The following is a 27,566-nucleotide window of genomic DNA, read 5'->3' on the forward strand; positions in this document are numbered from 1 at the left end:
GCTTAATAGCAATAGAAGTTGCTTAATAAAAGAACTTGCTTCAAGCATTGGGAAAGATCACATCACAAAATAAACATTCAGTGGGTAGGTAGAGAATGTGCATTAGGTAAAAAAAAAAATGTAACTTTTTGCTCGGTGGTGTGTTTGATACGTGGAATCAACATTGAGCCCCTCGCAGAACAATGTCTCTTTTATAAACCAACATCGGCAGCAAGGCCGCCGTGCCAGGGGTCGCACCCGGCCTGCCCCTGTGGGGCTGGGAGGGGGCGGTGGGACCGAGCCTGCCCTCGCCAGCTGCACGGCGACATTCCTGGGGAACAGCCCCTCTGGGAACAGCCCCTCCGGAATCCATCGGGCACGGCAGCACGGCCGAGCACACAGAGGCAGCAGGCAGAGCTCGGGCGGAGGCGGCACCGCGGAGCCGCTGCCAAGAGCGCGGGCGAGGCCTCCCCGCTCGGGGCGGCGCTGGCGGAGCGCAGGCGGCGCAGTGGAAATTTCCACCCTCGCTACTGCAGAGCTGGGGGCGCTGTGCAGAGGCGGGGCCGAGGCAGGAACCATTCCGCGAGCCGCAGGAGGAAAGGCTGGGGCTGGGATAATCCCCGCGCCGCTCCGGGCAGCACAGCCCCCTCCCCGCGCCCGCCGCTGCAGAGTTAGTAGGGCACTGGGTCAGCGGCAGGAGCTGCTACTCCCGCCTGCACAAGCATTTGCCATGAGTAACACTGGCAGTAACATCAAAGCTGCTTAGTAGAGCTCCTCTCTTTTCTCTATGTGCAAATGTTGTATTTTCCCCCTTAGGAAACACTGCTCCACGCCAAGGGTCGTTTGGAAAGAGTGTAAAATACACAGAGGAAATCTCTTTCCACGGTTTAGGTTTTGTACTGCTGTTAAAGACTCTCATCTCTCAATTTCAATTCACAAGCTGTAAATGTATTTTTTTAATACTAAAAAAAAAAAAAAAAAAAATCACCTTTAAAAAAGCAGCTTTTCTATGAATTTTGTTTCAGGCAACTGACCTGGAAACTTAGGCATTAAGTCATACTTCAGTGGTAAGTAATCTACTTCCTTGTTTTTCACCCCTGGTGACACTGAACACTGTTCCAAAACAAATAAACGAGAAAAAAAAAAATCTCTACTCCCTCCCCCAAAAAACCCCAAACCAAAATACATTGCCACCTGCCGTTTTAGACCGCAGTGGGGTAGTTCCAAGCCTCCAGCTGGAGTTCTCAGAACAGGAGTGAAGGATCACAAAATACTGTCAAGTGACAGAACCTCACAGAAAAGGAGGAAATAATTAAGAGGTAGATTAGGCTGCATTAGAGAACATCACAAGCTGAGCCTCAGAGGGAAGCAGTAATCAAGGACTGAGCACAGACTAAGCAAAAAGATCTTAAAAAAACAAACTTAACTCAGGTTCAAAATAACAAAAAGAATGTTGTAGATTCAACCTTAAACACACTAAATGTTGTTGAACTTAAAACTCATCACTGTTACTGATAAACAAGAGGGAGAACTGGAAGTTAGCATTAACTGGAATTTTAATACACTGTGCTTGAAAGCATTAAGCACTTTAACCCTAGGATCAAATACTATTCCAGTTCTGCTCAAGGAAATGCTGTTGCTTTACTCAGCATGGGCAGTGCTTGGAGATTAGAGAGAGTCATTTGCACATATTACAAGTCCTTAAAAAAAAAAAAAAATCAAACAAAACCATGAGGTATCTTCATGGATCAACAGCCCAACTCCCTCCCACCACACTTCCATAAAGAAATCACTGCTCAATACCAGTTTAAGTATAATTTGAAGTTTTAATACTAAGATCTTCCCGTTTCTCTGAAGCTCAGAAGCCTGCATGCTAACTCACAACGCCTGGCAGCTGTGGGTACACAACACTCAAGCCTGGTCTGCACATATGCTCGTGTGAAGGCGACGGTTACGGTGCTGCAGAAGCTTCCTACGCTTGTAGCAGCTTGTTAGCAACACCACTACAGAGTTTTGATCTTTTCCAAGAACTGGCCCTACGCTAGTGAGACAAGGAAGAACACTGTTTCCAAATACTTTCTTAGAAGCCAGCTTTAATTTTCTTCCCCATCGAAGCAGAGCCTGCCATGCTAAGCAATCTAGCCCAATCAAGGCAAGGCTGGTATTTGTATAAGCTTAAATGTTTAATCAAACACAGTTGAGAAACCTTTCTAGAATTTAATATAAAAACATTTGACATTTCGTTAATGTAAAGTTGTGCACATGTTGAGAAAATTGTCATCTGAAAGAAAAATCGGTCTTCAAATATCTTTATTGGAAGGCCATGCACTGCCTTCTGTTACTGTATTTCAAATCACTGTACATTTACTTTGAAAACACTGTCTGCATTTTCTAGTACAAAAAACTAAAAATTGTTTCAGGAATGTAGAGAAATATTCAACTTAAATAGCGAAAAAGTGCACCATAATTACTGCTGCACTGCAGTCATTTCTGCATTTCCCATTTCTTAAATAACTATCCTGTTTTGATAACACACAATATAAAGAGCAATTATGAAAAACTGAGACATTTAAATACACTAAGTTATTGAGAATAACTTGTGGGCATGGGGTAACCTATCATAGGAGCAGCACCAGTGGCAGGGTAGGCATACTGCTGCTGGTTCATGCCATTGTGCATGTTGGCAATGTTACTGCCGTACTGCTGCTCGTAGCCGTTCTGGTACGCTCCTGCAGGGTTACCGCCGGCCCTGAAGCCGGCCTGCATGCCTGCAGCTGCAAAGCCATTCCCAAAGGGAGTTCCATTGCTGAAACTCTGGGCGCTGTAAGCCCCGTTTTGGGTTTTTGCTCCGAAGTCTCTCTTGCCTAGCGCACCATAGGTTCTCTCAAAGTTCTCCCTCTCTCTAAAACTACTAAATCCACCCCTTTTGCCCGCAGAGTATCTGTCACGTCGGTCACCTCGGGAACGACCTAGTGAGAGAGACAAGACAGTTATGTGTATTATAAAGGCTCTTCAATTCAGCTAAGCACCATTTATTTTCTGTCCCAGCAATTCAAACCTACTGTAAAAGCTTCCCAGGTGCTTGCTGGACTCCAGATAAATAAAGCTGTCTCACTTTTGAGGAGTCATACACTCTCCCCATTAACACAAGTCATGGCATCAAGGTAAAAAGTGACTTTTAACTTGCCAGGAGGACACTTGGGTCCATCTCTTTTTCCAGGCCATAGGAGACAAAGCCACAACACTGAGTCCATGAGTGTTTTATTTCAGGGCCAGTAAGAAGTGCCTCTTTGACCTGCCCAGCCATGGGTGCACCATAGCACAGGCTGGGAGCATTTGGGTGCTGTTTTTTGGCTTTTTTTGTTAACACCTTCTGAGGTCACAATTACTGGTAACTAAACCACCTTCCACATTTATTTTGAAGAGAAGTTGGAGGTGGAATCAGAAGTTTCCATTTTGCTCTGAAAGCTATACACCGAGATCAAGAACAGCCCTTACCTGAACCTCTGTCTTCAATCAGCTGAAGCAATTTGGGGTTGATGGCTTGATTAGCCTCCCGAAGCACAGAGATGAGGTCATTTACTTGCTTAATATTGTTAGGAGTAAAGAATGTGTATGCTGTGCCTGTTTTGGTACTGCGGGCAGTTCGTCCAATTCGGTGGATATAGTCCTCTGAGGAGTTAGGGTAGTCATAATTGATGACAAATTTCACATCTTCCACATCTGTAAAGTGTTGCAGTGTGGCAAAAAACGAGGTACAAAGTTTTGCACACCACAACAGCCAAATCGAAGATAAACATTAGACAAGAGTATTTTAAAGGGAATAATGGCTGCAAAGAACAATGTTAGAATCATCCATTTCTGCAAGAGTATTGTGGAAGAGAAAAAAAGTTACGCACACTCCGTCTGATCCCGTTCTCATCACCCACCCTGTGATCCAAAACCTTACCATAAGGAGTGTGCATTTGCTTGTCATTCCCAACTCAAGTGTCCCCTTTACAAATCATCAAGTGACATCTGAAAGCTTCTTGCAGTAGGGCCACTAAAGCTCACAGCAGCCTCTTCATGTGCTCATTTGAGGACCTTAGAGTAAAAACATACAAGGTCCTTCACATACACACTCATTAGAAGCTCAGAAAAAAAGGGGCCACACTGCTCGTCTTGCCAAGACCTTTGAACCGCAGCTGCAAGAAAAACATACCTGTCCCCCCAAAGTCACCAAGTTGTTTTTATGCACTGTGTCTCGTCTAGGCAAGCGCTTCCAAGAAGCCAGGGTTCACTTGAGAATGTGTCTCTCTCTGGCAGGTCTCGACATGACGACTATGTATAGGTGGAGGAACTTCGACTTTCAAAGGCATTGAAAAGCCATATTGCTTTCCTGCCCCACTTGTTAAAGTGAGAGGTGGACTTTTATTCTCAGATTTCATGTGCCAGTACTCACCAATTTGTACAAGGCTTAGTGCATTTTAAAGCTGCTCTCTCCATTTCATGGTTGAAAAAAATTTCTTTGAACATTGAAGTTTAAAATTATGTTCTTCAACATTTCAAAAAAACTCACTGAAATTCAAAGACCCACAGATCACAGCAGACAGTATGCACAAAACTAACAGTACTGCACCATGGCAAATCATGCAAAGCATGGAGAGAAGAGAAATACCAGGGCAAAGTGAACTGTGAATGAAACTGCTTATTTCATGAGAGAACAGTTTATGGGGTAGTAGTTTAAAGGATGATCTTTGCCTTTTGAAGATTACTGGCACACAATGCTCTCAAGCTTTCACCTCTCTATTTGACTGGAAGCAGCCAGCCGATCATTTCCACTAGTCCTCCATCCCCCTCGAGTCCTCCGATTGTCATGCCTAGGCCTTGCCACAAAGACTGCACCTTTATGTGAAGAAAACTTAGAAAAATGCAGAGGTTAAAGAAAGCAATAGACTTTCTTTAAAAGCTTTGGGCAACTGGCATTACAGAGTTTTACTAACCTAGACCTCTGGATGCAACATCTGTAGCAATCAGGATTGGTGCTTTTCCATGTTTGAATTCTGTAACACAAGAAGTAAATAAGTTTTTTCCTGAAGTAGCACATGTCAGATGTTTGCAGAAATTGCTGCAACACTCACCATTTAGAACCCAGTCCCGCTCCTGCTGACTTTTATCACCGTGAATACCCATCGCTGGCCACCTGAAAACACAGAAAGAACTCAACTGACCCAAGAACACTCCTTCAGTGGTTTCATTAGTCTAAGACTGGGCTACTGGCAAATTCCAGTCTGGTCATTTTAACTGACAGCTGGTGTCTGAACAGTTTTGATTCTTAGCTGTGGTGTCAGAGCACACTCAGACTACTGGGGTTGCTCAGTGAAGTCCCAGCTATTACTCACCCATCTCTCCTCATTTTCCTGGTAAGATCATCACAACGCCTTTTGGTTTCCACAAAAACAATTGTTTTGTTTTCCTTCTCGCTCATGATTTCTTCCATCAAACGAATAAGCCTATTATTAAGAGATTATGGTTAGAGCTTAGACTGCTTTCTACTGTAAAAGTTTAAACTGATTTCTTGCCTGAAGTTATTGTGGACTACTGTCAAAAATCCATCAAAATAAGGCATTCATTCGTTTATAGTCTGTAAAGTAAAACTGACAAAGCACAGAATGCTTTGGCCCCAAGGACTACTTACTTGTCATCTTTCTCTACATCATGACACACATCCACAATCTGAAGAATGTTGTGGTTTGCACTCAGTTCCAGTGCACCGATGTTGATGTGAACATATTCTTTCAGGAAATCTTCAGCCAGCTGCCTCACTTCCTTAGGCCATGTGGCACTCCACATAAGAGTCTGCCTGTCAGGCTGAAGGATCAGACCAAAGGAAGATCAGTACCCAGGCTTGCACTGCCCCTTGCTTTAAAAAGGGTAGTGGCAGCAGTGTATATCTGCTATAGTGATAAATGTATGAACCACTTATACTCACTCTAATCTGATCCACAATTTTTCTGATCTGGGGTTCAAATCCCATGTCAAGCATCCTGTCAGCTTCATCAAGGACAAGGTAAGTACACCTCCTGAGATTGGTCTTTCCAGCTTCTAAGAAATCTATGAGTCTTCCAGGTGTTGCAATGCAGATTTCCACACCTAAAACCAAGCAGTCCCATCAGCTGAAGCAGTTTCCACAGTGCCACAGACAGAGATGCACCAAGGCTGATCCATACCTCTTTCCAGGTCACGGATTTGTGGTCCCTTTGGAGCACCTCCATAAATACATGTGGACTTCAAACGACACGCTCTGCTGTATTCAGCAGCTACCTGCTGCACTTGTTGGGCCAGTTCACGGGTTGGTGCCAACACAAGACACTAGAAATAGGATGCCCAGCTTTTAGTTAAGATACCCATTGGAAAATCCTAGTCTGACAAATTTTGCATGTGAAGTTCAGTGCCAGATTGACTACAGTAGATTTAAGTAGCCAAACCAGCAAACCAAATTAGCTGGCATCTCAACTGCCACCAAATGTTCACCAAACATGTGAAAAACACCTGAAAGTCACTAGCTTCCAGGGGAAGTTTCCAAAATATAACCCAAAATTGAACAACTATCCCTGTTCTGTACTATTTTTAGGACAACCCAAACAGAGTTTATAGTATCTGCTTGGGAAACTACCCCAACAGGAACAATTTATTCACATAGAGAAACAGAATGTAGCTATGCACTCTTATGAGCATGGCCAATTAAGATTGTAAAATACAGTCACATTCCCTAGAAATTAAAATCCCCTTTCATTTAACAATACTCACAATAGGTCCATCTCCTCGCTCCAGGAATGGCTGATGATTTATATGCACAATGGCAGGCAGTAAGTACTGTTTGGAAGAAAGAAAAATCTCATTACAATCTTTTCCTGTAAGTGCCCACCCCACACTAGGCTGGGCCATACTGTCACTGCTGAAATTCAGCAGTATTCCAGCATCTAATCAACACTTACAGAGAGTGTTTTGCCTGATCCAGTCTGTGCCACTCCAACCATATCCAGTCCACTCAATGCAACAGGCCAACCTTGTGCTTGAATAGCAGTTGGTTCAGTGAAGTTCTGCCTCTGAATTACTTCCATAACATTTGCTGTAAGAAACAATTCAAACATAGAGATTCAGATGTTGCCCTAATGCAGCCTGAAGAACAACAAATAAGCTGGTCTTCACTTACCAGGGAAGTTTGCTTCATAAAAGTTGATAATTGGTTTTGGACAGTTATGGCCCCTAACTGTGACCTCTTTGCTCGCTCTGTACTGTTCAACTTCTTGCTGCAAAACAAAACATCCATCTTTGGAAATAAGCTCTGATACCAAAGCTGTATTTTAAGTTACCCCATCTGTGCCTGCTGGGCCCATGACCCTGAACATGTTTGCACTTTCTGTTTACTTTTGCTCAGGCCAGATCAGGTACATACCGCAGTACGTCTAACCACATCCGGATGTTCTTGGTAGAAGTTCTTCTCAAATTTGGGCAGCTCATCCAAGTTCCATTTCTTTTTTGTAAGTTTCTCTCCAGGGTTTCCAAATTTCTTCCCAGAGAGAGGTCCACCTCTACTTCCTCCAAAACGAGGGGCTCCAAACCTGGGCAAAAAAGAACACTATATACAATGCAAGAGAAACACTTTGGTCTTCCAGAAGGACTTCACCACCATCTCTGCAGTCTACCCATTAACTTTACAATTCAGGGATATAAATTCTAGCTACTGAAATTTCAGGACACTAGAACTTCAAAAACCGTATTTTAAGCTGCAGATGCTACAATCTGCCTGACCACAATTCTTATACGCAATCTAAGCCAACGTGTCTTTCCTATTTCCATACAATGCAATCAAACAGCAAGTTACAACAAGTAAAGTAAGGCATTAAAACCTTGGCACTACCCCGTGATCAAAATGGTTTCCCGTCCTAGTGACACTCCTATCGCTGAAAGCAGGCAGGGGCAGTTACGAAACACTGGCAAAACTTTCCCGTAAACCGTTTTTTTTTATTGTCCCAAAAGACAGACTTCTTTTAACAACGACATTTTATGAGGCCATGAGCTTTATTAGCATTTCAGGTTCGGTCTCTCCGTTCGGAGAAGGCAGTTCTCGAAGCCCCGAGGCGCAGCTCGGAGCCGTGCGCTGGATCCGAGCACGGGGCTCCCTCCCCCGCCACGATCGCTTCCCAATTTTGGCCGGGCGGGCGCTGGGAACGATCCTTCCCAGTACAACACAGCGCTCCCCGAGCGGCCGCTGCTTCCTGCCAGCGCTGTTTCCTTTGTCTCTCATTTCTGTCTACGCCACATTTTCCAGCCGCTGCCATTTTAGAGCCGGGGCTGGGCGGGGGGAGGAGGAGGAGGAACAAAGGCGGCAGCAGCAGCACAGCCGGCATTTTGATTCCACTCAGCCACCGCATGGCGGGGCCGGCCATTAACATCCGCTTACACAACACAAAGCCGAGCCGGCCGGCTCCTGCCGGCCACAGCGCGAGCCTCGGGAGGGGGAAGGGAGGGAAGGGAACCGCCCTGCCGAGAGCTCCCCAAGGCTTCGGCACCGCCAACCCACTGACCCACAAACCTTCAGCCCGCCCGCCGCTCTCAGCGGGGGGAATCGGGCTCTGCAGGGACCGGCCATGCTGGGGTGGGGGGGGAGTGCCCCCAGGGGGGTGAGGGCGAGTCGTTTTTTCCCCGCAGAGGGAAAAAAAAAAAAAAAAAAATTTCTCGGCGCTTTTCTCAGCGATCGCACACCCGGGGGGGTGGTGGGGTGCTCCGAAGCGAAGGAATCAATACAGTCGCCCGCAATCGGTGGCCTAAAAAAGCCCGATGCCCTCCCTCGGCCACCACCCGCGGCGGGAGCGCTGAGGGAAGGGCTCAAGGCCCAACCCCCGCCCCGCCGCCATCTTAAACGTCTGAAAAACAACCCCGAGAGCCCCACGGGCAGGCTCAGAGTCCGGACGCTGGCGGCGGCTGGCGCCCGCCCTGCCCCCGGACTCACCCTCTATCCCTGTCGCTGGAATACCCGGGCATGGCGATGGTGGCGATGGGCGAGGCGATTCCGGTCACTTAGAGCGGGTGGCGATGGGTTGCACAAGATCCGGCGCCGCTGACGGGGGCCGCTCACTGTGGGCGCCCGGCCGAGCGGACACCGGTTATATATGGGGCAGCGGGGCCTGCCGGGAGCCGGCGCGTGACGCACGCGCAGGCCCCACCCCCGCCGTTATGTAAGCGGCCCGAGTCGGGCGGAGGCCCCGCCCCCTTCCGCCTGGGCGTGGCCGCTGCTCGTCCGGCTTTGAGCTCGCGGCCGGAAGTGCCCCCCCCCCCGCCGAGAGCCCCCCTTCACCCCCCCGAGCGCGCCTGCGCGGGGCCGCTGCGGGCGGGAGCCTCGTTCTCGCTGAGGGCGTCCCGGCCTGAGGGGGACGGAAATGGAAACGGAGAATTCTCTCTTCCAGCCTCCATAAGTGCAGGCTTTTGGCCGCCCGGTGCGTTCAGAACGCAGCTCAGCTCCTCATAAGTTTCGGCAGGCCAGAGCCAGACTCTGATGTCTGCAGTGTAGTCCCCCAGTTCTCACAGATGTGAAAATTCTCCTGAAATAGCTCGAAAGGAGCCAGGGCTTTTAACTAATAAAGATTTTAACTAATAACTGATATTTCACGTTAGATTGGACCTTTGCCCACCTGTGACTTTCGCTCTCATTAGGAGCCAGATATGCAGATCCTGGAGACCTGGACACTAAAGAACATCAAACCTTCTCAGGCCAGCTCTTTTATGCTGTTACCCATCGCCTTTAAAAATGTTTATAAACATATATGTAACCAGAGTATTTATAAACATATGTCTCTAAAGTTACCCGTGTTATCTTTTTGAATTCCACACCAAGGCCAGTAACCTGAGTCAAAGGTCATCTGAGGTGCAGCAGCGCTGAAAAGCTGCTCAGAAGGCAGCAGATAAAAACATTCAATACCCCAAGAGGACACTGCTGTTCACCCATCCGGCTTTGCCAGGCAAATGTCCAGCGACCTGAGGCTTTATACACCCAAAGTCTGAAGCACAAACACCCGCAGCCACCTGCTCCAGGCAGAGAAGGAAAAAATGAAAACAACATAAGGAAGAAGTGCCGTAACAACACTCCCGGTTTATATCCTCCCACCTTCTAGCAATCTGTGCTTTAAGGCTTTTCTGGGCCAAAAATAACTATCTGATGGCCATTTCTTCACATTTTGGTTCTATTTATGCTCCTACCTTGTAAGATACCGTGACACTGTGTTTTACAGTTTCAGTGTACGCAACCTGAAAAACATTTACTTTCATTTTCATATTCAATATATTGCCAGACAAGAACAAGGAGCACAAAACAATTAGTTAGTAGAAATGGTGAGTAATAACTTCCTGTTTATTTATACTTTTTGTGGACATTAATATCTTCTAAGTCACCACCTTTATAAACCAAAGCTGCAGTGTAATTTTTCTTCCTTTTAAAGCGACTACACACTTCTAATTCTTCTTGCCATTTTTTTTCTTTATTGACAAGAAATTCACAGCATTTAAGATCTGGACCCCATACAGATCTACATAATGAAAGTATAAACATGTTTTTGATTTGTTGTGTATTATTTTCTAGCAATTTTTAAAAATTGTTGGTAAGACTAGAACAAGGTTTGCAAAGACTACAGGTCTGCATGATACTGTGATGCCTGGAAAGGCTGACCTGGGACAGGGAGTAGATAGAGCAAAAGGGATAAAATAGATGTTTATTGAAAGGATCCACCTTGAGCAGTGCAAGAGCCTGGCCAGGGCTGCACCCAAATCAAACACAAGATGGATCCTGGTCATGAGTTTTAAAATTTTTTTAAGTTTTGGTTCATCTTCATATTGGGGTCAATTATCCAACCACAGCCCCAGGCTATGAAGTCTCAGCCCCCTGGCCTTCCCTTTCCATTGTTTCTGTTTTTTGGGTACTGGTTGTCCTTGATTCTCTAGCTGGGAAGGGATTGTTTTGTCTAACTACCCTGTGAAGAGAACTTACTAAGGCCTAATAAGTTTCAGAGTTACACACTAAGCAGCAGAGATTTTAGAAAAATATAAAACCTAAAACCCAAGGCATTATTGTCCTCAAAAATAACACCTAAGTCAGGCTCATTTTGTTTATGAATAGCCACAGCTGTTCAACCCTCAGCAATTTGGAATTCCACCTTGCTCAATCATTTTTTGTTGTAATAAATTTTTTCTTTCAATAGCACTCCAATTTGACTTGTTTTCTTAATACTGTTCCAGCAAATTTCTAATAGAAAAATCTCTCCGTTTTTTTTCAGTATAGACTTACCTATTACGGCTTGTGAAAAAAATTTTGTCCACAAACACCCCTATTAACACTCTCCACCTTCTGACCCTAGAAGCTTCCTGTTCCTGATGAGTCTGAAAAAGATTTTTGCAAAGGCTGTAAAAATAAAAATTATCTTCTCTTGTTCTATTGCATTTATCCTAACACAGCTTAATTTAATTTTGTTTGTGTATAACTTTGTGGCTCCTGTTACAGTGCTGTTTATCTTTCTAAGGTTTTAAAGAATTGAAAAGACTAAACAAAAACCCAGTCCCTGCCTTGTCTACACGCAGCTAAGTCTGCAAACAACTCCTTTCAATTTCCTTTGTAAAAAAATTTCCTCATTTTTCTGTTCCACCCTCCTAAGTTAACATCATCGATTTTCCCGTGTTCTCTTAATTACCAGTTAAGCCAAAACGTGGAAACAAATCAGCACAGCTTTGCAGAGCTGTAGCTGTGCATGTAGCAAACTGAATTGCATGTTTGCTTTAGTTTCGATAGCACTGATCCGTGTTTGCTTACACACAACAAAAGCTCCTTTGTGTTCCTAAGGTGGTGTGTGCACTTGGGTTTGGATCTACAAATGACACCCATGAGCTGCTGGAGCTCATACCACTGAGGTTTAATTGCTGCCAGTCATTATTTTTACAGTCAAAATTGGGACCTCAGTTGCTTTTGTCATGCTCAAAGAGTTTAATGATAAAGGGCACCATGTTTTCTTTCTTACAGGAAAACCCAGAATTCCCGAGGAGTATGGACTACTGTTGCTCAGAAAGGAAAATAATAGACTTTCACCGTCCAATCTGTCCAGAAAACTGCATGCTAGCAGCTAACACAGTAAGTTTCATTTCTACATCTTATTTTTAATAAAGGTTTTAGTTCTCCTTTCATGCAGAAATGCCTTTGGGTTACCCTGTCAAACCTGTATCATGGCAATTAACTCCAACACCCGGTAATGGACACACCGGCCAAACGTCCGGAGCAGCCTGCAAGGTCAAGCGCTGGAACTTTCCCCGCTCCACCCCCGCCCCAGGCCGGCCTTTTCCCCACCTATTTTACCGAGAAATCGCCAACAGCCACCTCCCGTTCAGGTGACGAAGGCGGAACCTCACGGAACAACCCCCCCCTCCCTTCCCCGCCGCCATTTTACACGGCCAGCCGCGCTCGGGCTGGCCCGAGGGGCGGTGCTGGTCTCGGTCCCGGCCGGAACCGCGGGGCCGCACCGGGGGCGCCCGTCCGGTGACCGGGACGCGGCAGGGAATGGAGCTGCCGCTTGGCTTTGGGACAGGGCTCTTCCTTTGCTCCCCGTTCCCAACCCCAACCCCGCCCGTTCCCAGCCCTGTTAGAGGCGATCGCCCCGCCCCGCTCCCGTAACGCCGGCCATGACCGACAGCACCGGAGCCTGCCGCCGCCGCCCCGCCCCTTCCTGCGGCACCTGCCCAATGGGCGCGCAGGCCGCGGTTTAAATGGCGGGGGCGGGCCCGGATCGTTGGTGCCGCCATGGGCAGCGCTGAGGGCTCAGGTAGGGCCGGGCCCCGCGGGGTCCGAGCGCGGCTCGCTGGGGCCCGGCCCTGCGGGGGCTGTGAGCACGTCCTGCTCCCGGAGCAGTGCCCGGCCTGGTGCCCGCAGAGCCGGGGGAGCTGAGCTGAACCGAGCCGGACGCTTCCTTCTCCCTCGTCACGTCCCGCTCTTTAAAGCTGTCGTTTTCTTGTGTTACGGCTTTTCAAGCTCTTTGCGTTAACCTCCCCCTTCCCCTCGTTTGTCTTTGTTCCTTTCCTGGCGACGCTTTTAACAGATGAACAGCAATTCAAGTATTCCAAGACAGCCTGAAGTGTTGTTGCTACTTTAACCTTTCATGCATCTGAAACTTAAAATAAAGTGATGTCTGGAGCTGATGGAAGAATAGAGGGGTCGAAAGTAACACTCTTGTATACAGGGGATTTAAAACTGTACAAATCAGTTTCTGTTGTAGTAATTCTATAATTTTTCCTTCCAAAGGTGACTAATGTTTTCTCCAGTAAATTAAAGTTCTTAATAATTGTTAAAAGTATGTGTCCTTCAAAGCATTTTGATCTCAGGACTCAAAGTTAGGGAAGAATCAGAATGTTCAGTGCACATCTCATTGTGCTCAACAGAGCACTTGGCAGGACCGCCTCTGTATTCTTCTAATCCTTAAATAATTAATTAAAGTAGAATTTACTTTTCATGAGGAGTATTTGCATTAGCAGTGATGTCATAGAGAACCTGGATTTGTAAGAGAAGCTCATGTTTCCCAAAAAAGTACCTGTCATTTCTGATCATTGATAAATGGTGTATCAAAGCTTGGCTTGTTAAGATCTTGAAGATTCAGAGTTCCTATGAGACCAGATTCAAATTTGGTTTTCATTGCATGAAAAAAAAAATTAACCTGCCCAGCCTGTGGTACTTCAGTGCCTGACACTCCCAAATCCAGTTGGCTATGACTGCACTTGAACAATGTGTAATATTTTGGATGAATGGGACAGAGTCCTGGGTTTGACCACCTCTGGTGGAGTCAGACACTTACAGTGGTCACCTTTCACTGTAAATAACAATGTCTTTATTTGTGTCTTTCAGTTCTGACATTAATTGTTTTTCTTCTAAACAGATTGGGTTGATGTTGCCAATGATCTTTTCAGGACCTGTCACATAAACCAGCACATAAAGCATCTCTCAGAATGTAGTGCTGATGTGTTTGTTCGTCTTTATGAGTCAATTTTAGGAGAAAAAGTACCAGGTAGGAATGGCAGTTGCTAAATCTGATTTTTATTTTTGTCTCTGTGTATGTTGTTGCTAAATAAAATTAAAACTTGTAAAACTTCCTACAGATGTAGGGATTTTAAGTATTTGTGTCTTTCCAAAGACAAAGATATAAGATTTTCATTCTTTAAGAAGATTTAAGTAATTTTGGCCAATTTTATTTTAACTTTGGGCTATGAATGGCAGCTATGAGGACAGCCACAACAAAACTACTGTAAATTAGGCCTTGAAAGCCATCTGTGGGATGATACTTTTGAAGAGTGTGAGCTGGCTCATTTTATCTTAGAGCAGTGTAACACTGAAGGTCTGCTCTCATAAAATGCTTCATACTTACAGCCTGCTAAGAACTGAGCTGTGATTTAACCCTACTTTAATCCATCTCCACTGGACTTCAGTGACAACAGCTAAGAAAAGGCTATACAATTATGTATTTGCTTTGTTTATAAACTGTTCGGTATAGGAAGTTTCAGGCTGCTAATTGCAGAAGATTTTAAGAGCACTGAGATAACTGGCACCTATTGAAGGTAAAAGTCCTGTTAAATGCAAGCACAGAACTAAAAATAATGTTCCCAATTAAGTAGAATCATTGCAGTGCAATTAGTGTATGACAGGGAAAGAAGCCCTAAGACAAACTGCAATTCCAGTTTGATGATCTGAACTAGGTGTGTGTGCTGGGAGTGAAGGAAGGGAAATGCTTTAGTAGTCTCTGTTCTTGAATTTAATCCTGATAAACTCCTCACATCTTCCAAAGGGTATTCTAAGTTTGTGCTCAGTATCTATAAAAGATTTGTAGGACTATATGATATTTGGGCTTTTCACCAAGGACACAAGCTACTGAAAAAATATTAACTTGTAAGCAGAAATTAATTTCATTAAAGTACTTCCAACAAGCTATCCATTTAAGTAGTCTAAAATCTATTGTTTACGTTAAATAGATTTCATTGCTACTCCCAGAAGCCAAGAGGATGATGCACATAATGTACAAGCAGTAATAGATTCTCTGGCATTGGATTATTTGCAGGTCAGCTTGTCTCACATCACAGGTAAGTACTTGGTTTAATGAGAAAAACACATCTGAATAGCTGTGTGGTTTAATTTGAATGCTTTAAGAAACTGGTGTTACACAGCTTGCTTTGGAATATCTTCTTATGGTAGTGGATGTCATCAGAACACTGACCCATTGCCTTGGACATCAGGTTATAAATTGAAACAGCAAGCAGAGAATAAATAAGAGAAAGAAATGTTGAAGTTGACATCCAGCCATTCTTCATTTGGCTGCCAAAATATTATCTGAAATCTGTCACTGGCTCAGGCTTGGATGCTGGGTTTTAAGACACGACCCTGGAATTTCAAACTTGTTATTATATTTCTAAAAGTTGGTGAGTAAAGAGTTGAACTTTGTTTATCTGTACATAGATAATACCTTCCCTGAGTATTCCTGTGTGTGGTCTCACACAGCATAACCTGTGAAGAATGAAATCTGTTTGATAAGAAGTATCTCTGACTTGGTGCCTGTACACAGTGGCTGGTGTTTGCAATTCTGCTGCCACTGCATAGACTGCTTCATGTCATGCTGTAGTTTTATGTATAAGAAAAATATTAAATACCAATTGTCCCTGAAAATATCCCAGAATATTTATTTTGTGAGTACGGAAGCAACTACTGCATCAATAAACTTTGACTTATTACAACTGAAAATATGCAAATTTAGAACACTTAAAATATACTTTATTAGCTACACAGCCATAAATAAGTGACCAGGTATCTTCTGAGCTGAGACCTTTACAAGAATTTCTAAGCACTCTTCTACAGAAAATGCCTGCTTTTGAGAGGTTTTCCTTCTGTGAAGTACTAATTATTAATATGTGTAATTACCTTCTCTTAAGGTGAGAATATTGTGAAAGGAGACAGGGAATCTATCAAAAACCTCCTGGAAATATTTGATGGTTTGTTGGAGTATCTTAGAGAAGTCAGTGAAGCTTCTTCTCAGACTGGAGGTGAGATGTAAACCCAATGTGTTTCCAATGTAGCAAAGATTTCTTTGGGTTTGTTTTTTTGCTGGTTTGCTTTGTTTTGGTTTTTATTTTGTTATTTATAACCTTGACAATGGAGAGAAGGACAAAACTGACCCTAGAGGAGGAAGTTTCAGGGGCAAAGATGAATATTTGCATTCCTTGTTTTCATAAACAGTAATAAAATAATTTCTCCCCAAACTTACATAATCTTTCTGCTTTATTCTTGTCGTAGAAACCTACTTCAGACAATTCATCCTTTGTTAGTTGCTTTTCAATTTGTAAATCAGATGATTTAGGATTAGGATTCAAGGAGGGAAGTGTTTGCTTTAATTGGAACAATGAGCAAATGTCCCTTCTACTTACTAGAAGATAAGGGGGATGACAGCCCTCCCTGGGAAGTGGGTCTTGGGAGAGGGTTTGTAGCAGGGGTTATTTTGAGGAAATTGGGAAGAGAAGCTGCTCAGCCCTGCAGAGGCATCTTCCTGGTCTTTCTATCTCAGAGCTGATAAGAGTTGTCCAGTTGTCACCACTGACTATTGTACTCTGTGAGTAAGAGGAGAGCACTTGGTGCCCGAGTTCCCTCCTGACCTGTTCCTAAATGGACAGAAGAAAGAGGAATGTTCAGTGCCTGTACTGCCTTTCCCTTCCCTCAGGCTGTCAGCCTTGTGTTAGTGCCTCAAATTTTCTAGCTGTAAGTCCACAGATTAATTATTTTGAAGAAGAAAGGTTTATTCATAAGTGGAACAAGGGGATATATGGTAGTAGTTTAATTTTTCAAAATTTACCATAAAAGTTGTCATCATTTTAGATAAAACACTGCACTGTTGATATTACACATCAACTGTTTTGATTATATTGGAAGTAGTACTTGTTAGTTTATAGGCAGAAGTAGTTTTCCTGAAAATAATTACCTCTTGGTTATTAACAGCTGAGCTAAATGTGCTGTCCAGTGATGAAATTCAAACTGCATCTCAAGAGCAGCTGGAAAGCAGTACTGGTCAGCTTACAGAAAACACACAACTCTCACCAGGTGAAAGGTAAGAACAATTCTGAATATTTGCTTTCACATGGTGATTGACTGTGTATCTGTAGAGAAATTAGTAGGTTTTTATAATATAGACACCTACTGATTACATGTGCCACAATGAGCTGATGTGGCTGTGCCTCCTGCTCTGCTCTGCTCTGTGGCAGCAGGGCCGTGTCCTGCACGGCTCCTCGGCAGCTCCATCTCGTGGGCTGAATGGGCAGAGGCTGAGAGAGGAAATATTTGATGGCTTTATGTTCCCTTAGGTCCCAGTCAGAATATTTTATTCTAACTTGTGATACAGATGGCTCAGAATCTACCAGTGAATTAATTAAACTTGGAGATACTGCTTATTCATTTTCCAAGAGAGGGGAAGGTGAGTTTGGGTGAGAAAAAATTTTAAGACTCTTCTGTATTAAGACTTCCTGGCTTTTTTTTTGTTTCCTTTTTTGAAGTTACTTCTTTCAGATAAATACTATTTAAAATCTTTGTTTAAAAAAAACCCCAGACAGCCCACAATGAGCAAATACATCTTGCTGTAGTTAAAATTCCTAGATGTAAATATTCCAGGCATTATTTTTCATGTACTACCTTATTAGGATAAAGGTTTGTTGTTTGAGTTCTAATTCAGTTCTTCAAAAGCATTTTCTCTATTCAGTAGAATAGAGGAATTCTGAAACTTTGTTTCATTTGTAGGAGTGTAAGATGTATTTAATAAGTTCATTCTTAAAGAGTTGTTAGGAGTGTGTGCCCCTTCAAAACTTCATGGATGGCTCTAAAATGAATAATGTGATGACTCAAATAAAGCTCATTCTTATTTCTTTTTTTCTATAAAAATATTACAATTATTCCTATTCTTATTGGATGATTATTCATCAAGTAGAGGCATAAAGAAATATTATGAATTATGAACATTTCATTGACTGGAATTACAAATAAGAATTTAATAGACCTATCTTGAGCTTAGTATGGATTGCTGACAGCAGAATTAAAATTGTCCATGTCAACAGTTCATAGCAAAATGCTTTCTAGATCTTAATTTATTCTTTTTAAACATCCTCTTCTAGAACTTCAGATGCCTGGACTGTGTCTAGCAAAAAAGGACACAGGGGTAGAAGAATCTGAAAGCTCAGAGGCTCTTGCAGCATTGCCCCAACTATTCTCAGAAAGTGAAAGGGGGATTGGAAAGGAAAGGGAAGATGGTGAGTATTGATTCTTCTGACAGCTCATCCACCTGATTTTGATTTGGGGGTGTAGGGAACTAGGGTAGTGTGCAGGAGAGCTTTAGTCATGAATGGACTTTGTCATGTTTTGAAATAAATTCTTACCAGAAATGTGATATTTTAGTCTCTCAGAATAGGCAAATTTTCATTATCTGGGGTTTTTCTGCTTAGCTAGAATTTGGCTTCAGCTAGGCTGTTTTTAATTTGTGTTGTGGTTTATAGTCTTTGCTTTTGTGGTTCAAAACACTTAAAAAGTCCTTGTGGAAGATCATCCCATCCAAAATCATGTTCTCAAGGGTGAAAAATGTTACAGCACTGTCCTATGCAATCCAACAAAGGTGGCAGCTCACATTGGCTATTGAGACACTTCCCTTTATTATGTACACACAAATCACAAAACGTGTTCTGCTTTCCCAGATAACACTTCAAGTTCTTTGTATTTGCCTCTTCAGGAGGGATGGAGTCTGTTCCTGCTGCTGAACCCCACAGAGGGAGTCAGAGTGCCAGTGCTACAAAACTGGGGGAGCCCATCCAGCAGGCAATTCCTCTGCTGCCCCCGTTCCAGCCCTCGGATCCGGCATGGAGAGATTACCACAGCTCAGACAGGCAGGCAGCAGCTCTGGCTTGCAGTCAAGCAGTGAACATTCCTATTGTAAGGGAAAACCTGCTCTTTGATTATTTCATTTTCTTTTAGTAACCAATACTGCTTTCATTTGAAAACCTCCTCATTTACTTGCAAAATGAGAGTAGCTGGTTCCTGAAGAGCACTTCTGAATGTGTCAGTTTATCTCAGTTCCAGGAATTTTGGATTGTGGATTCATTCTTCTCTAAATGTTCAGAGAGGAATTTAGAGGGGTCTTTATTTTATACACATATACATACACATCTCCACAGTCAATGCAACTACACAGTTTACAGTAAACAAAATAATTATAGTGATTTTTATCTATCTACAAAATCAGCATTGATTTCCATTTGCAGACAGACCTAATGTATTACCTTCCTACCAGCACTCACCTGTGAATTTATAGAACACATCTTGCTTTTTATTTCAGATTGAAAAGTCACTTACCCAAAAATCTGATGATGTTTCTGATGGTCTTCCTCTATCAAGAAAGATCCCTGGTGAGAGAAAATTTTGTATCCTTTAGGATAACTCTTAAGTGTTATGATGTTGTATTTATTTTTACTGGCACCACAAGAAACATTGTTTTGAATTTACTGGTGGATTTTTTGAAATTCAGACACAAGTTCATATTTCTATCTCTGCTTTACAGAGGAACAAAAATAGGTTACTTTTAATCTGTTCCTTCTACTGGAAAAAAAGTAATCCATGTCCCCAATTCAACTCCTTTCTTAGTTAATCCCGTTAAGATGGGCCTATACCACAGAAATCTCTTCCAGCAGATAAGTCCCATGGCTGAGCTTAATCTGAGCAGAGAAACATGGACCAAACAAGCCAGTTTCAATTCTAAGAAAAAGCCATTAACTGCTATTATAGAAAAGGTTTAGAAGCTATTTTTTTCAGTACTCATTTTCTCTGTTGCCTTGGAAACACTGCTTACCTTTTTTAGTTTCCATAGCATTCCCATGACATGGAACATTGAAGACTGGAGAAATTACCAAAATGAATGTCACAACTGGGTAACCACAGTTGCTTTGTCATTCTATTGTCTGAATAATTTAGATCCACAGACCCTGGCTCACATCTTTTTTTCCTTGTTGCCCACACTAACTCACACTTACCTGTCATCTGCTTCTGCAGTGGGAAAAATGCTGGGAGATGATGCTGAGGACAATGTGACAAAGGTACATGTTGCAGTTTTATTTTTGGAATTTTAATCAGTATTTTTTGATTTTTGCTTGATTTGTCTGTTTTCTTGTGGCACTTCTGGGCTTATTTCAAACCTGCTTTAGACTTTCCTTCCCCAGCATACAATCAGTGATGCAGTGTTGTTAGACTGTGATTATGTGCAGTGTGTGAGTCATGTCAGTTCTTAGTTCTTCCTGGAGTTGTTTGCTCCAAAATGTACAGAGCCAGCACACACAGAGTTCTATTTATCACAGCCAAGCAGCTACTGGTTATCTTGCTTTTTAATCAAAAATATACAAAGCACAGGAGTACAGTCATGTTCTTTCTCTGAAGTATATCAGCATTCTAAATTAATAAGAATTTTGGGGGTTTTGGCCACTAAAACTTAGATTCACTCCCTTTTAAAGATCCATTAACTGCTTATTATATTCTCTCCTTTTATTTTCTTGCATTGTCCTTTGCTTTTCAAAAACTGAATAATGCAAAACCCACAAACTGATCAGCAGTTACCAATCTGTGCCCATAGAAATGTGTCTGTAAAGGAAGTTTCTTTCTCTGGAAACACAATTTTGCCTTCTGCAACCACAAGAGGTACTCACAGACTTTGCTTGTTCCAATATTTAAACAGCTTTTACATTTACATTGTCTCTGAAACTCATTTTCCATTGGTGCATTTCCCAGTATGTCCATGCCAAGCCCAAGTTACTCCAGTTTGAACAGAGAAGTCACCAGGCAGAACTGAACCAGTGCAGCTAAATGGCAAAAGGACAGGAGTGTTCTCTTCTGGATCACTGTGAGCTGCAGCTCAGCCTGTACTAAGGGAAATTCAGCTTATTTCCACTACCTGGCATCAGTCCCAGGAATGTGGAGATAGTCATTACCTTAGCCTAGACCCTGTTCTGGTTCAGTGCTTTAGCTGTGAACTGATCTTCCATATTTTTCTAGTCCATTTCTTTAAGCATTAGTTCTCTAAAGCAGTATCTGCAGTCAGGAGCCTAGAAATAGAACTATTTTTATATATCTATACTCACAGGGTCTGGGATGGTTCTCTTACAGCATCTCTACTCACATGATTTATAAAACCTTCATTAAATCATTTTCCTAGATGCCTCTGGTATGTGAGTCTGCTGCATCAGCCTCCTCTTCTGAGGAACAGCTCTCACTGCGTGCTGAACAAGTAACACAAATCCCAAGACCAGAATCACTACACTGGCCCAGAGCAACAAGGCAAGTTCAGATTTTTGGTACTGAACCACACTGGCACTTTGATTTCCATGGTCAGCCAGTCCCCACCTCCCTTTTTACATAAGATCTCTCTTTCCTTGGCTGTGTGACAGTGAAAGATTAATTCTAACAGAAAGATTTCCTGTTTCTCCTGACATATACTCATTTTGTTAAATATGTTTATAGGTGTTTACACACTCTACTCTGCTTAATCCTATGAAAATGTGCTTAGGCAAAAAGTGAACTGGAATTGTGTGAGATAATGCTCACTGTCAAGTTTTTAGAACAGAAATGAAATCTGTCTGTTTTCTGTTTAGCAAGTATGAAAATTCCACCGAAGATTCACTTTCCTGCAGAACAACAAAGGAGAAGGTGCCTATGCAAGAGTTTCACAAAGCATCAGAAAATCTGTCTCGCAGGCTACATGAACTAGATTTAGTAAGTGCAGTCTCTTCTCTCTTGAGCTGAGCAGTGCACCTCAATGACAGTGGAGAGAATATCAGTGCAATATGGATGAAAAGGAAATCTGCAACTAATACCTGACTTTAGTTCATTTAAACTTGAGAATTGTCTATTGAACCTGATCCCCACAAAAAAAATCTGTCCTTTAGATGTTGAAGAGAGCTTTGGGTCAGCACACAGAACAGGAGCTGACAGAGGAGGACAGACTGTCCCAGCACAGTGACAGTGTCATGGACTATGGCCGAAGGACATCTGGGAGAGGTAACAACCCTTGTGCCAGTATTGGGATGGAAACAAATATAAAAGAAACCTTTTCATTTAAAGCTGCTACACTCAATTAGTTAGTTACTAAGTTTTGTATTGCTAGTTCTGTTTTGATCCAAACCTGAGCTACAGTAACAGAATTGCAACCAAGTTTCTGTTTAACACTTAAAAAAAAGTGATAAAACTTTGCAAAAAAAAAAAAGGCAAACAGCTGCAATTAAAATGTATAGAAAGTGGAGGGGAAGGACGGAATACAAGCTCACAGGACTGTGGTTCTGAAATGAGGGCCTAGTCACAACACTTTACTGTTTTTTTGTGTCAAATTAGATACTCAGTGAATGATCTTTCCCTACAGATACATCACATCCGAGCTACCCAGGCAGGCCACGATCCCTCTCTCCAGCCTCACCCTCATCTCAGCAGCAGCAGCGTAAACTGAGGAGTAGTGCAACAAGCCAAATAAAGACAATACACAGCCACCTGCAGGAAGAAAGGGATGAAAGAACAAGAAAAGCAAAGGTAATTTTTAGATTGGACCTCATGGTAATTCTCACCAACAGTTACACTAAAACCACAACACCAGAACACTTTTATGTAATGGGGGCAGCTGGTCTCCTTTAGTAATCATATGCTGTTTTATCTCCAGCCTGCTGAGGAAGAGACTTAAACCCCAAAAATTTGCAAAAAAGAGTTTAAAGTGGAAGAAGCTGCTTTGACCCATGCAGCAAACAAGTTAACAAGGTGGCTGTATAGCCTGATTATTTCCCCTGACAAGTCCTTTTATTTTTGTTTTCTAGCTGGTCACTAAAGCTTATGAAAATGAGCTGAGAATTTTTGAAGCAAGGGAAAAGCATAGAATTTCCAAGCTCAGAGAAGCTGCCAAGGAAGTGGTAGGTGATGCACTGTTGGGATTGCTGGTTGTGTTTTGTTTGGTTGATTTTTTATTTTTAAATTTGTCTAGATGGTACAAAACCTCCTTAACTTCCAGTGTCATAGTTACAACACTGTACAACTGAAGTAGTAACTTACTAAAGTTAAGTGCTGCAGAAGAGCTGAGGTTATGCAATAATGAGATTTAATCTTTATTTGAACCCTGACCTGCATTTTGGCCTTCTGGAAAATCCACAATATGTCCAAGTTCTCATTCTCAAGTCTGAAAGACATTTAAGTTCTGATGGCCAAACTGTGTTCTATCAGTGTTTCCCTTCTCATACCTGTTCTTCATCTATTTTACATCTGCTACTAAGGAACAAGAGTACAAAGAAAGCGTCTTTCAAGAACATCCAAAAGTGTCTCGGCCAGTGAAAGTTTATTCTAGAAAAACCACACCTCAGTCTTCCAAATCCAGCCAGTGGATTCCAAAACGAGGGATCATGAAGCCAAAGCAAGCAGCTCCAAGTAAGAACTGCAAAACTATACTTGGTGGAAAACTGGCATCTTTTGAAAGCATGTATTGAACTCCAAGAATAAAGGCACCAGTCCAACATATACCAGTCAGCTGTAGAATTTTCCCTTCTTCTGACCTCTATATGTCTGGATTTTTGTTAGGGAAGATAATGCTTTAAGTAAATGTAAACCATCCGTGCACAGTCAAATTGTGACCCATTTGCTACTTCCTTAAAATCCCTTGGATTATTTTCAGGGCTTTTTTCCATTGCTGCTACCCCTGTGCTTATTCCACTACAGTCTAAGCTCTCCTTTTGTTATTTTTCTGAGCATGTATGAGATTTAAAATTGGGCCTGTGGCTTGAGCTGAGCCACATACAGGTCACAGAGCAGGATCTGGCAGGACCCTGCCACTGTGCTCTTAATGCTGCCACTGCTGAGCAAGTGATGCTCCAAGAAAGCCAAGCTGCAAATCCTAGGCCCAGTTTTGGTAATCAGTACTGTGCATGCCTATGGGTAAGATCACCAGATAATCCCCTGCATACCTGGATGTTGCTCAGCTATACTGCCTTATTTTTTTTCCCAATTTGGTAAATACCCTTTTGTTTCATCTCCCCATCATCTTTTCCTGACAAAAAGATCAAAGATGTAATGGGAATGAGCTGGTTGCAAACCAGTTTATTTTGCATCTGTTTACTTGGCCTAGATCTGTCATTGCCACTGCTGTGCTGGCTTTAAGTTGCTGCAACCAGAGAGAGAGAGAGCAAGCAATGACTGATCAGTGATGGTCATAACCACATGAAGAAAGGAGATACCTGTCTTAGTTGGATGTGGTGGTGATAGGGAAATGACATCTGAGCTATAAAATCAATTCTTCAGAGAAAACAACAAAAGACTGGGATTGCTTTCTCTGCTGCTACACTGGCAGGATGATGAGTCCAGCTGGGCTTAGCTTGACATGGTAACAGCAGCATGGTCATTTTACACAATGTTCAATGTAAAGCATTTCTTGACTTAGGCTGACACTGTCTGGATGAATTTATAACTAAAAGTATTCTCCAAGAATTTATTGCTTATTGCTCTTTCTTTATCTTACAGTGACAATAAGAGACAATGACCTCCTCTTGCAGCTCCTGGAGGAGTTTCCTCACCTGCACATTTCCACCCGCACTCTGAACAAAATGTGGCAGCAGCAGCTTGCACAAACTCTGCACCTCAAGGCACCTTCTGCCAGACCTAGACCAAAACTCCAGAATGAAGTGAGTGTTCTCATTCTTACCTGTCAGCAGAGATTCCCTGACAGGGCACCTGCACACCCACAGCACAACGTGGCAGGATGTTCTGGGAGCTTGGTTAAATCGGGATGTACAGATCTACATACATAGGTTCAACTTTTCATCAGCTGCTTGAATATTATGGTCTTTCTTTTATACTGGTTTCTTGAGTACTGCCTAGGGTTGCTATTGCTTTTTTTTAAAGCATTTTGTAGTTTCCACTGCTAGTTCTGAACAGTATTTTAGTTTAAAAGTGAGTTATGAGATGTAAAAGTTGGTTAATTTATACAAGACAACCCAAACCCCAAAACATGCAAAGGGGCAATATTTAAACCTGCTACATAGGACAGCTTGTCCTGCAGCATGATGCTTTTTTTTTTTTTTAAAAACCTCCAGGTTGAACAAGCCTTGAAGAAACATGAGCTGCTTGCTGCAATTATTAAAAGAGATCAAGATCACAGCAGGAGACTGGTACGTTCTTTGAAGATTATTTGTTACCTAATGCAGAGATTTCACTTGGAGCTATCTAGAATGCATATTCCCAGATCATGGAAATAGCTTTTTGTCTTATGACAAGTTTATGCTTTTTGAGTAGCTATGGTCTCAAAATGCCACATAATCTGTTGTGCAGCTACTGGGGTAAAAATTGCAAGGAGGAGAAACCTGAGGTTGTTGCAGCTCCCATGACACGACTTTGCTACATCAGATGCTTAATGCTTTAAACCTAACTGCAGAGCTGGGGAGTGGAGAAGGTCCTTAGTAAAGCACCCTAATTAGCAATAATTAACAAAGCTTTGCCTGCAGGGGTGGCTGTTGGCAGTTGGGTGGTCTGACAGCTGCTGATCTCCCTTTTAGCAAGAAATCAAGCAGCGAATCTCCCGACAGAGATGGGCTCAGAACAAGGTGACAGAGAAGAGGCAGCAGGTGGCCCGGGCCAGGAAATACTACGAGGATTACAGGCTCCAGCTCCGGGCCAAGCTGCTGCGGGCCAGGACACGCGAGGAGAAGGTGAGGATGAGGGGCCTTGCTCTGCAAGGGTGGAATTCCTTCCTGTCGGGACTCCAGTGCTGAGCTCTGGTAGTTCTGTGCTGCAAGTGCAGTGACCAGAGCACTGAGCCAGGATGAAGTGGTTGATCAGTCAAGGCCACAGATGAAACTGTTCCTTCTCTGGAAATGTGGATCCAGTACAGGGCAAACCACTGTGAAACAAGAAAGGATGATTTATGGGGCTAAGAGGAGAGAAAGGGTGAAGTATCAGTGTGGAAAAACAGGGCTGGTAACATGAGAAATTGGGGAAATGAGTTTTCAGAAACAGTAGGATTAAGAAGTTGTTCCTACAGTCACCATCCAAAGAAAACAATCTAAATCTTCAGTCGAGGGAACTGATCAAACAGGCAGCTTTGTTGTTCAGTTGTGTTGTTAAGCAGAGTGGACTTTGTGACAGATATGATCTAATCAGGGATGGACATCAGAGTGAGGGAGAGCAAGGAGGGTTGCAAGAGTAGGTACACAGTTGTCACCTTTCAAAATAAAAAGCTAGAAGTTTACTGCATAATCCACTGGTAGGGATTTGAGAACTGTTTGCCTCAAGTTGTGAGCTACAGCTGGTAAGTGTTCTTGTGGAGGAATGGAAAGCCTGAGTCCAGCCTGGATTTCCTGCTGCTGGAAACCTGGATGAAGGTCCTGAAGTCAGACTGCAGAGTACAGGGTGGGTTGTAAATCACAGTGCATGTTCAAAGGCCCTGGCTTGCACAGTTGAGTCATCTGACTAAACTGACATGAAAAAATTATTTTATCTATCAAAACTTCAGCTAAATGAGTAATACAAATCCAGCTCAGCTGTATGTGCACCACCATTTCTAGGTACATAGTTGTGCTTCCTCATGGGCTGTGGCCTATCCTCATGTAAACACCATTCCATCAGCAGATAAAGCAGTTGAGAAATGTAAATGTATACTTCAAGTTCCTGGGAAAGTTTCAGGTTTGCTTTTGTTAATTGCTGGCAGATATTTAAAAACTTGTTTGAAGAAGGCTTAGAAATTCAGAAGCAAAGACTGAAGGACCTGAGAGTTTATGCTCAAGAGAAGCGCGACGAGCAACGGCGAGAGCACCAGATTGAGCTGGAATCTCTGGAGAACTACTACAAAGATCAGGTAAAGCTTCATCTGGATCAAGCTGATCATATTTTTCCATTCAGAAGTCTTTTTTTAATTAGTTCAACTCACACACACGTTCTGTTTAGTTTTCCATGCTAGCAGAAGTTATAGCTCAAGAATTCCAAGAAATCCAAACCAGAGAGAAAACACAAGCACAAGTAAGTATTCTTAATTTTTTCCAATTGCCTTTTCTTTTTACATGATGTGGCTAATGTCAGCATTTTCTTTAGATGCTACAGAAAACAAAAAGAGAAGTGAGATCAAAGATGGAAAAGGAAATACAGCAACTGCAAGCAGCAATCATGCACAGTGATGATGACACCTTTTTTCAAGAACTAGAAGCAGACAGACTGAGATCCAGACTTAGGATGGCTTCTTTCCAGTACAGCCAAAGCCACTCCTTGTAAGACTTGGGTAAATGTCACTGCAATCCTGCCTGGCTAAGATGATCAGAGTCTTTGAGAGCTGCTATAATAGGAAGATGGTGTGAGGCTGTTTTGCTTTCTAAAATATCTGTTCTATCTTTTTGACCTGTCAGGGGCGTAGCTGCTGGGATCTGAGATCTCCACAGCACTTTTAAGATCACCAATAAAGTTTCTGAACTACTTTTTACCTTCCTAGCAAGTCTGGGGTAATGTTGGACACTACCCA

General features: G+C 42.9%; 2 protein-coding genes across 3 annotated transcripts; one reads left to right on the forward strand and one right to left on the reverse strand.

The window, feature by feature from the left end:
- Positions 1-1,785: 1,785 nt before the first annotated feature.
- DDX5 (DEAD-box helicase 5) lies at positions 1,786-9,114 on the reverse strand. Its single transcript, XM_033076701.2, has 13 exons — positions 8,975-9,114; positions 7,418-7,583; positions 7,175-7,271; positions 6,957-7,090; positions 6,769-6,834; positions 6,189-6,330; positions 5,951-6,111; positions 5,657-5,829; positions 5,361-5,471; positions 5,100-5,161; positions 4,962-5,021; positions 3,478-3,702; positions 1,786-2,948 (listed from the first exon to the last, which is right to left on the reverse strand). The coding sequence occupies exons 1-13, from the start codon at positions 9,004-9,006 to the stop codon at positions 2,563-2,565; spliced, it is 1,815 nt and encodes a 604-aa protein (XP_032932592.1). The 5' UTR covers positions 9,007-9,114; the 3' UTR covers positions 1,786-2,562.
- A 3,543-nt stretch (positions 9,115-12,657) lies between these two features.
- On the forward strand, positions 12,658-27,535 carry CEP95 (centrosomal protein 95). Of its 2 annotated transcripts, none has more exons than XM_033076518.2 (22): positions 12,658-12,818; positions 13,923-14,051; positions 15,010-15,117; positions 15,961-16,071; positions 17,018-17,126; positions 17,380-17,489; positions 18,181-18,315; positions 18,789-18,988; positions 19,392-19,461; positions 20,102-20,148; positions 21,258-21,376; positions 21,691-21,811; positions 21,985-22,096; positions 22,455-22,618; positions 22,897-22,989; positions 23,347-23,497; positions 24,584-24,744; positions 25,156-25,230; positions 25,615-25,767; positions 26,766-26,912; positions 27,002-27,073; positions 27,146-27,535. In XM_033076518.2, the coding sequence occupies exons 1-22, from the start codon at positions 12,797-12,799 to the stop codon at positions 27,320-27,322; spliced, it is 2,586 nt and encodes an 861-aa protein (XP_032932409.1). In that variant the 5' UTR covers positions 12,658-12,796; the 3' UTR covers positions 27,323-27,535. The 2 variants fall into 2 exon arrangements, with proteins under 2 accessions (XP_032932409.1, XP_032932408.1); XM_033076517.2 differs by having other exon boundaries at positions 20,102-20,145; positions 21,255-21,376.
- The last annotated feature ends 31 nt before the right edge of the window (positions 27,536-27,566 follow it).

The sequence above is a fragment of the Catharus ustulatus genome, chromosome 20 (assembly GCF_009819885.2).
Source record: "Catharus ustulatus isolate bCatUst1 chromosome 20, bCatUst1.pri.v2, whole genome shotgun sequence".
NCBI lineage: Eukaryota > Metazoa > Chordata > Aves > Passeriformes > Turdidae > Catharus > Catharus ustulatus.

Coding starts and splice junctions, on each gene's coding strand:
- DDX5 (XM_033076701.2), bottom strand. CDS start 9,006: ATGCCCGGGTATTCCAGCGACAGGGATAGAGG. Junction 6,835..6,956: donor GATCAGGCAAAACACTCTCT/GTAAGTGTTGAT, acceptor TCTTCCAAACAG/TACTTACTGCCTGCCATTGT. Junction 5,472..5,656: donor GATGTAGAGAAAGATGACAA/GTAAGTAGTCCT, acceptor TCTTAATAATAG/GCTTATTCGTTTGATGGAAG.
- CEP95 (XM_033076518.2), top strand. CDS start 12,797: ATGGGCAGCGCTGAGGGCTCAG. Junction 15,118..15,960: donor CAGCTTGTCTCACATCACAG/GTAAGTACTTGG, acceptor CCTTCTCTTAAG/GTGAGAATATTGTGAAAGGA. Junction 22,097..22,454: donor CCGAAGGACATCTGGGAGAG/GTAACAACCCTT, acceptor CTTTCCCTACAG/ATACATCACATCCGAGCTAC.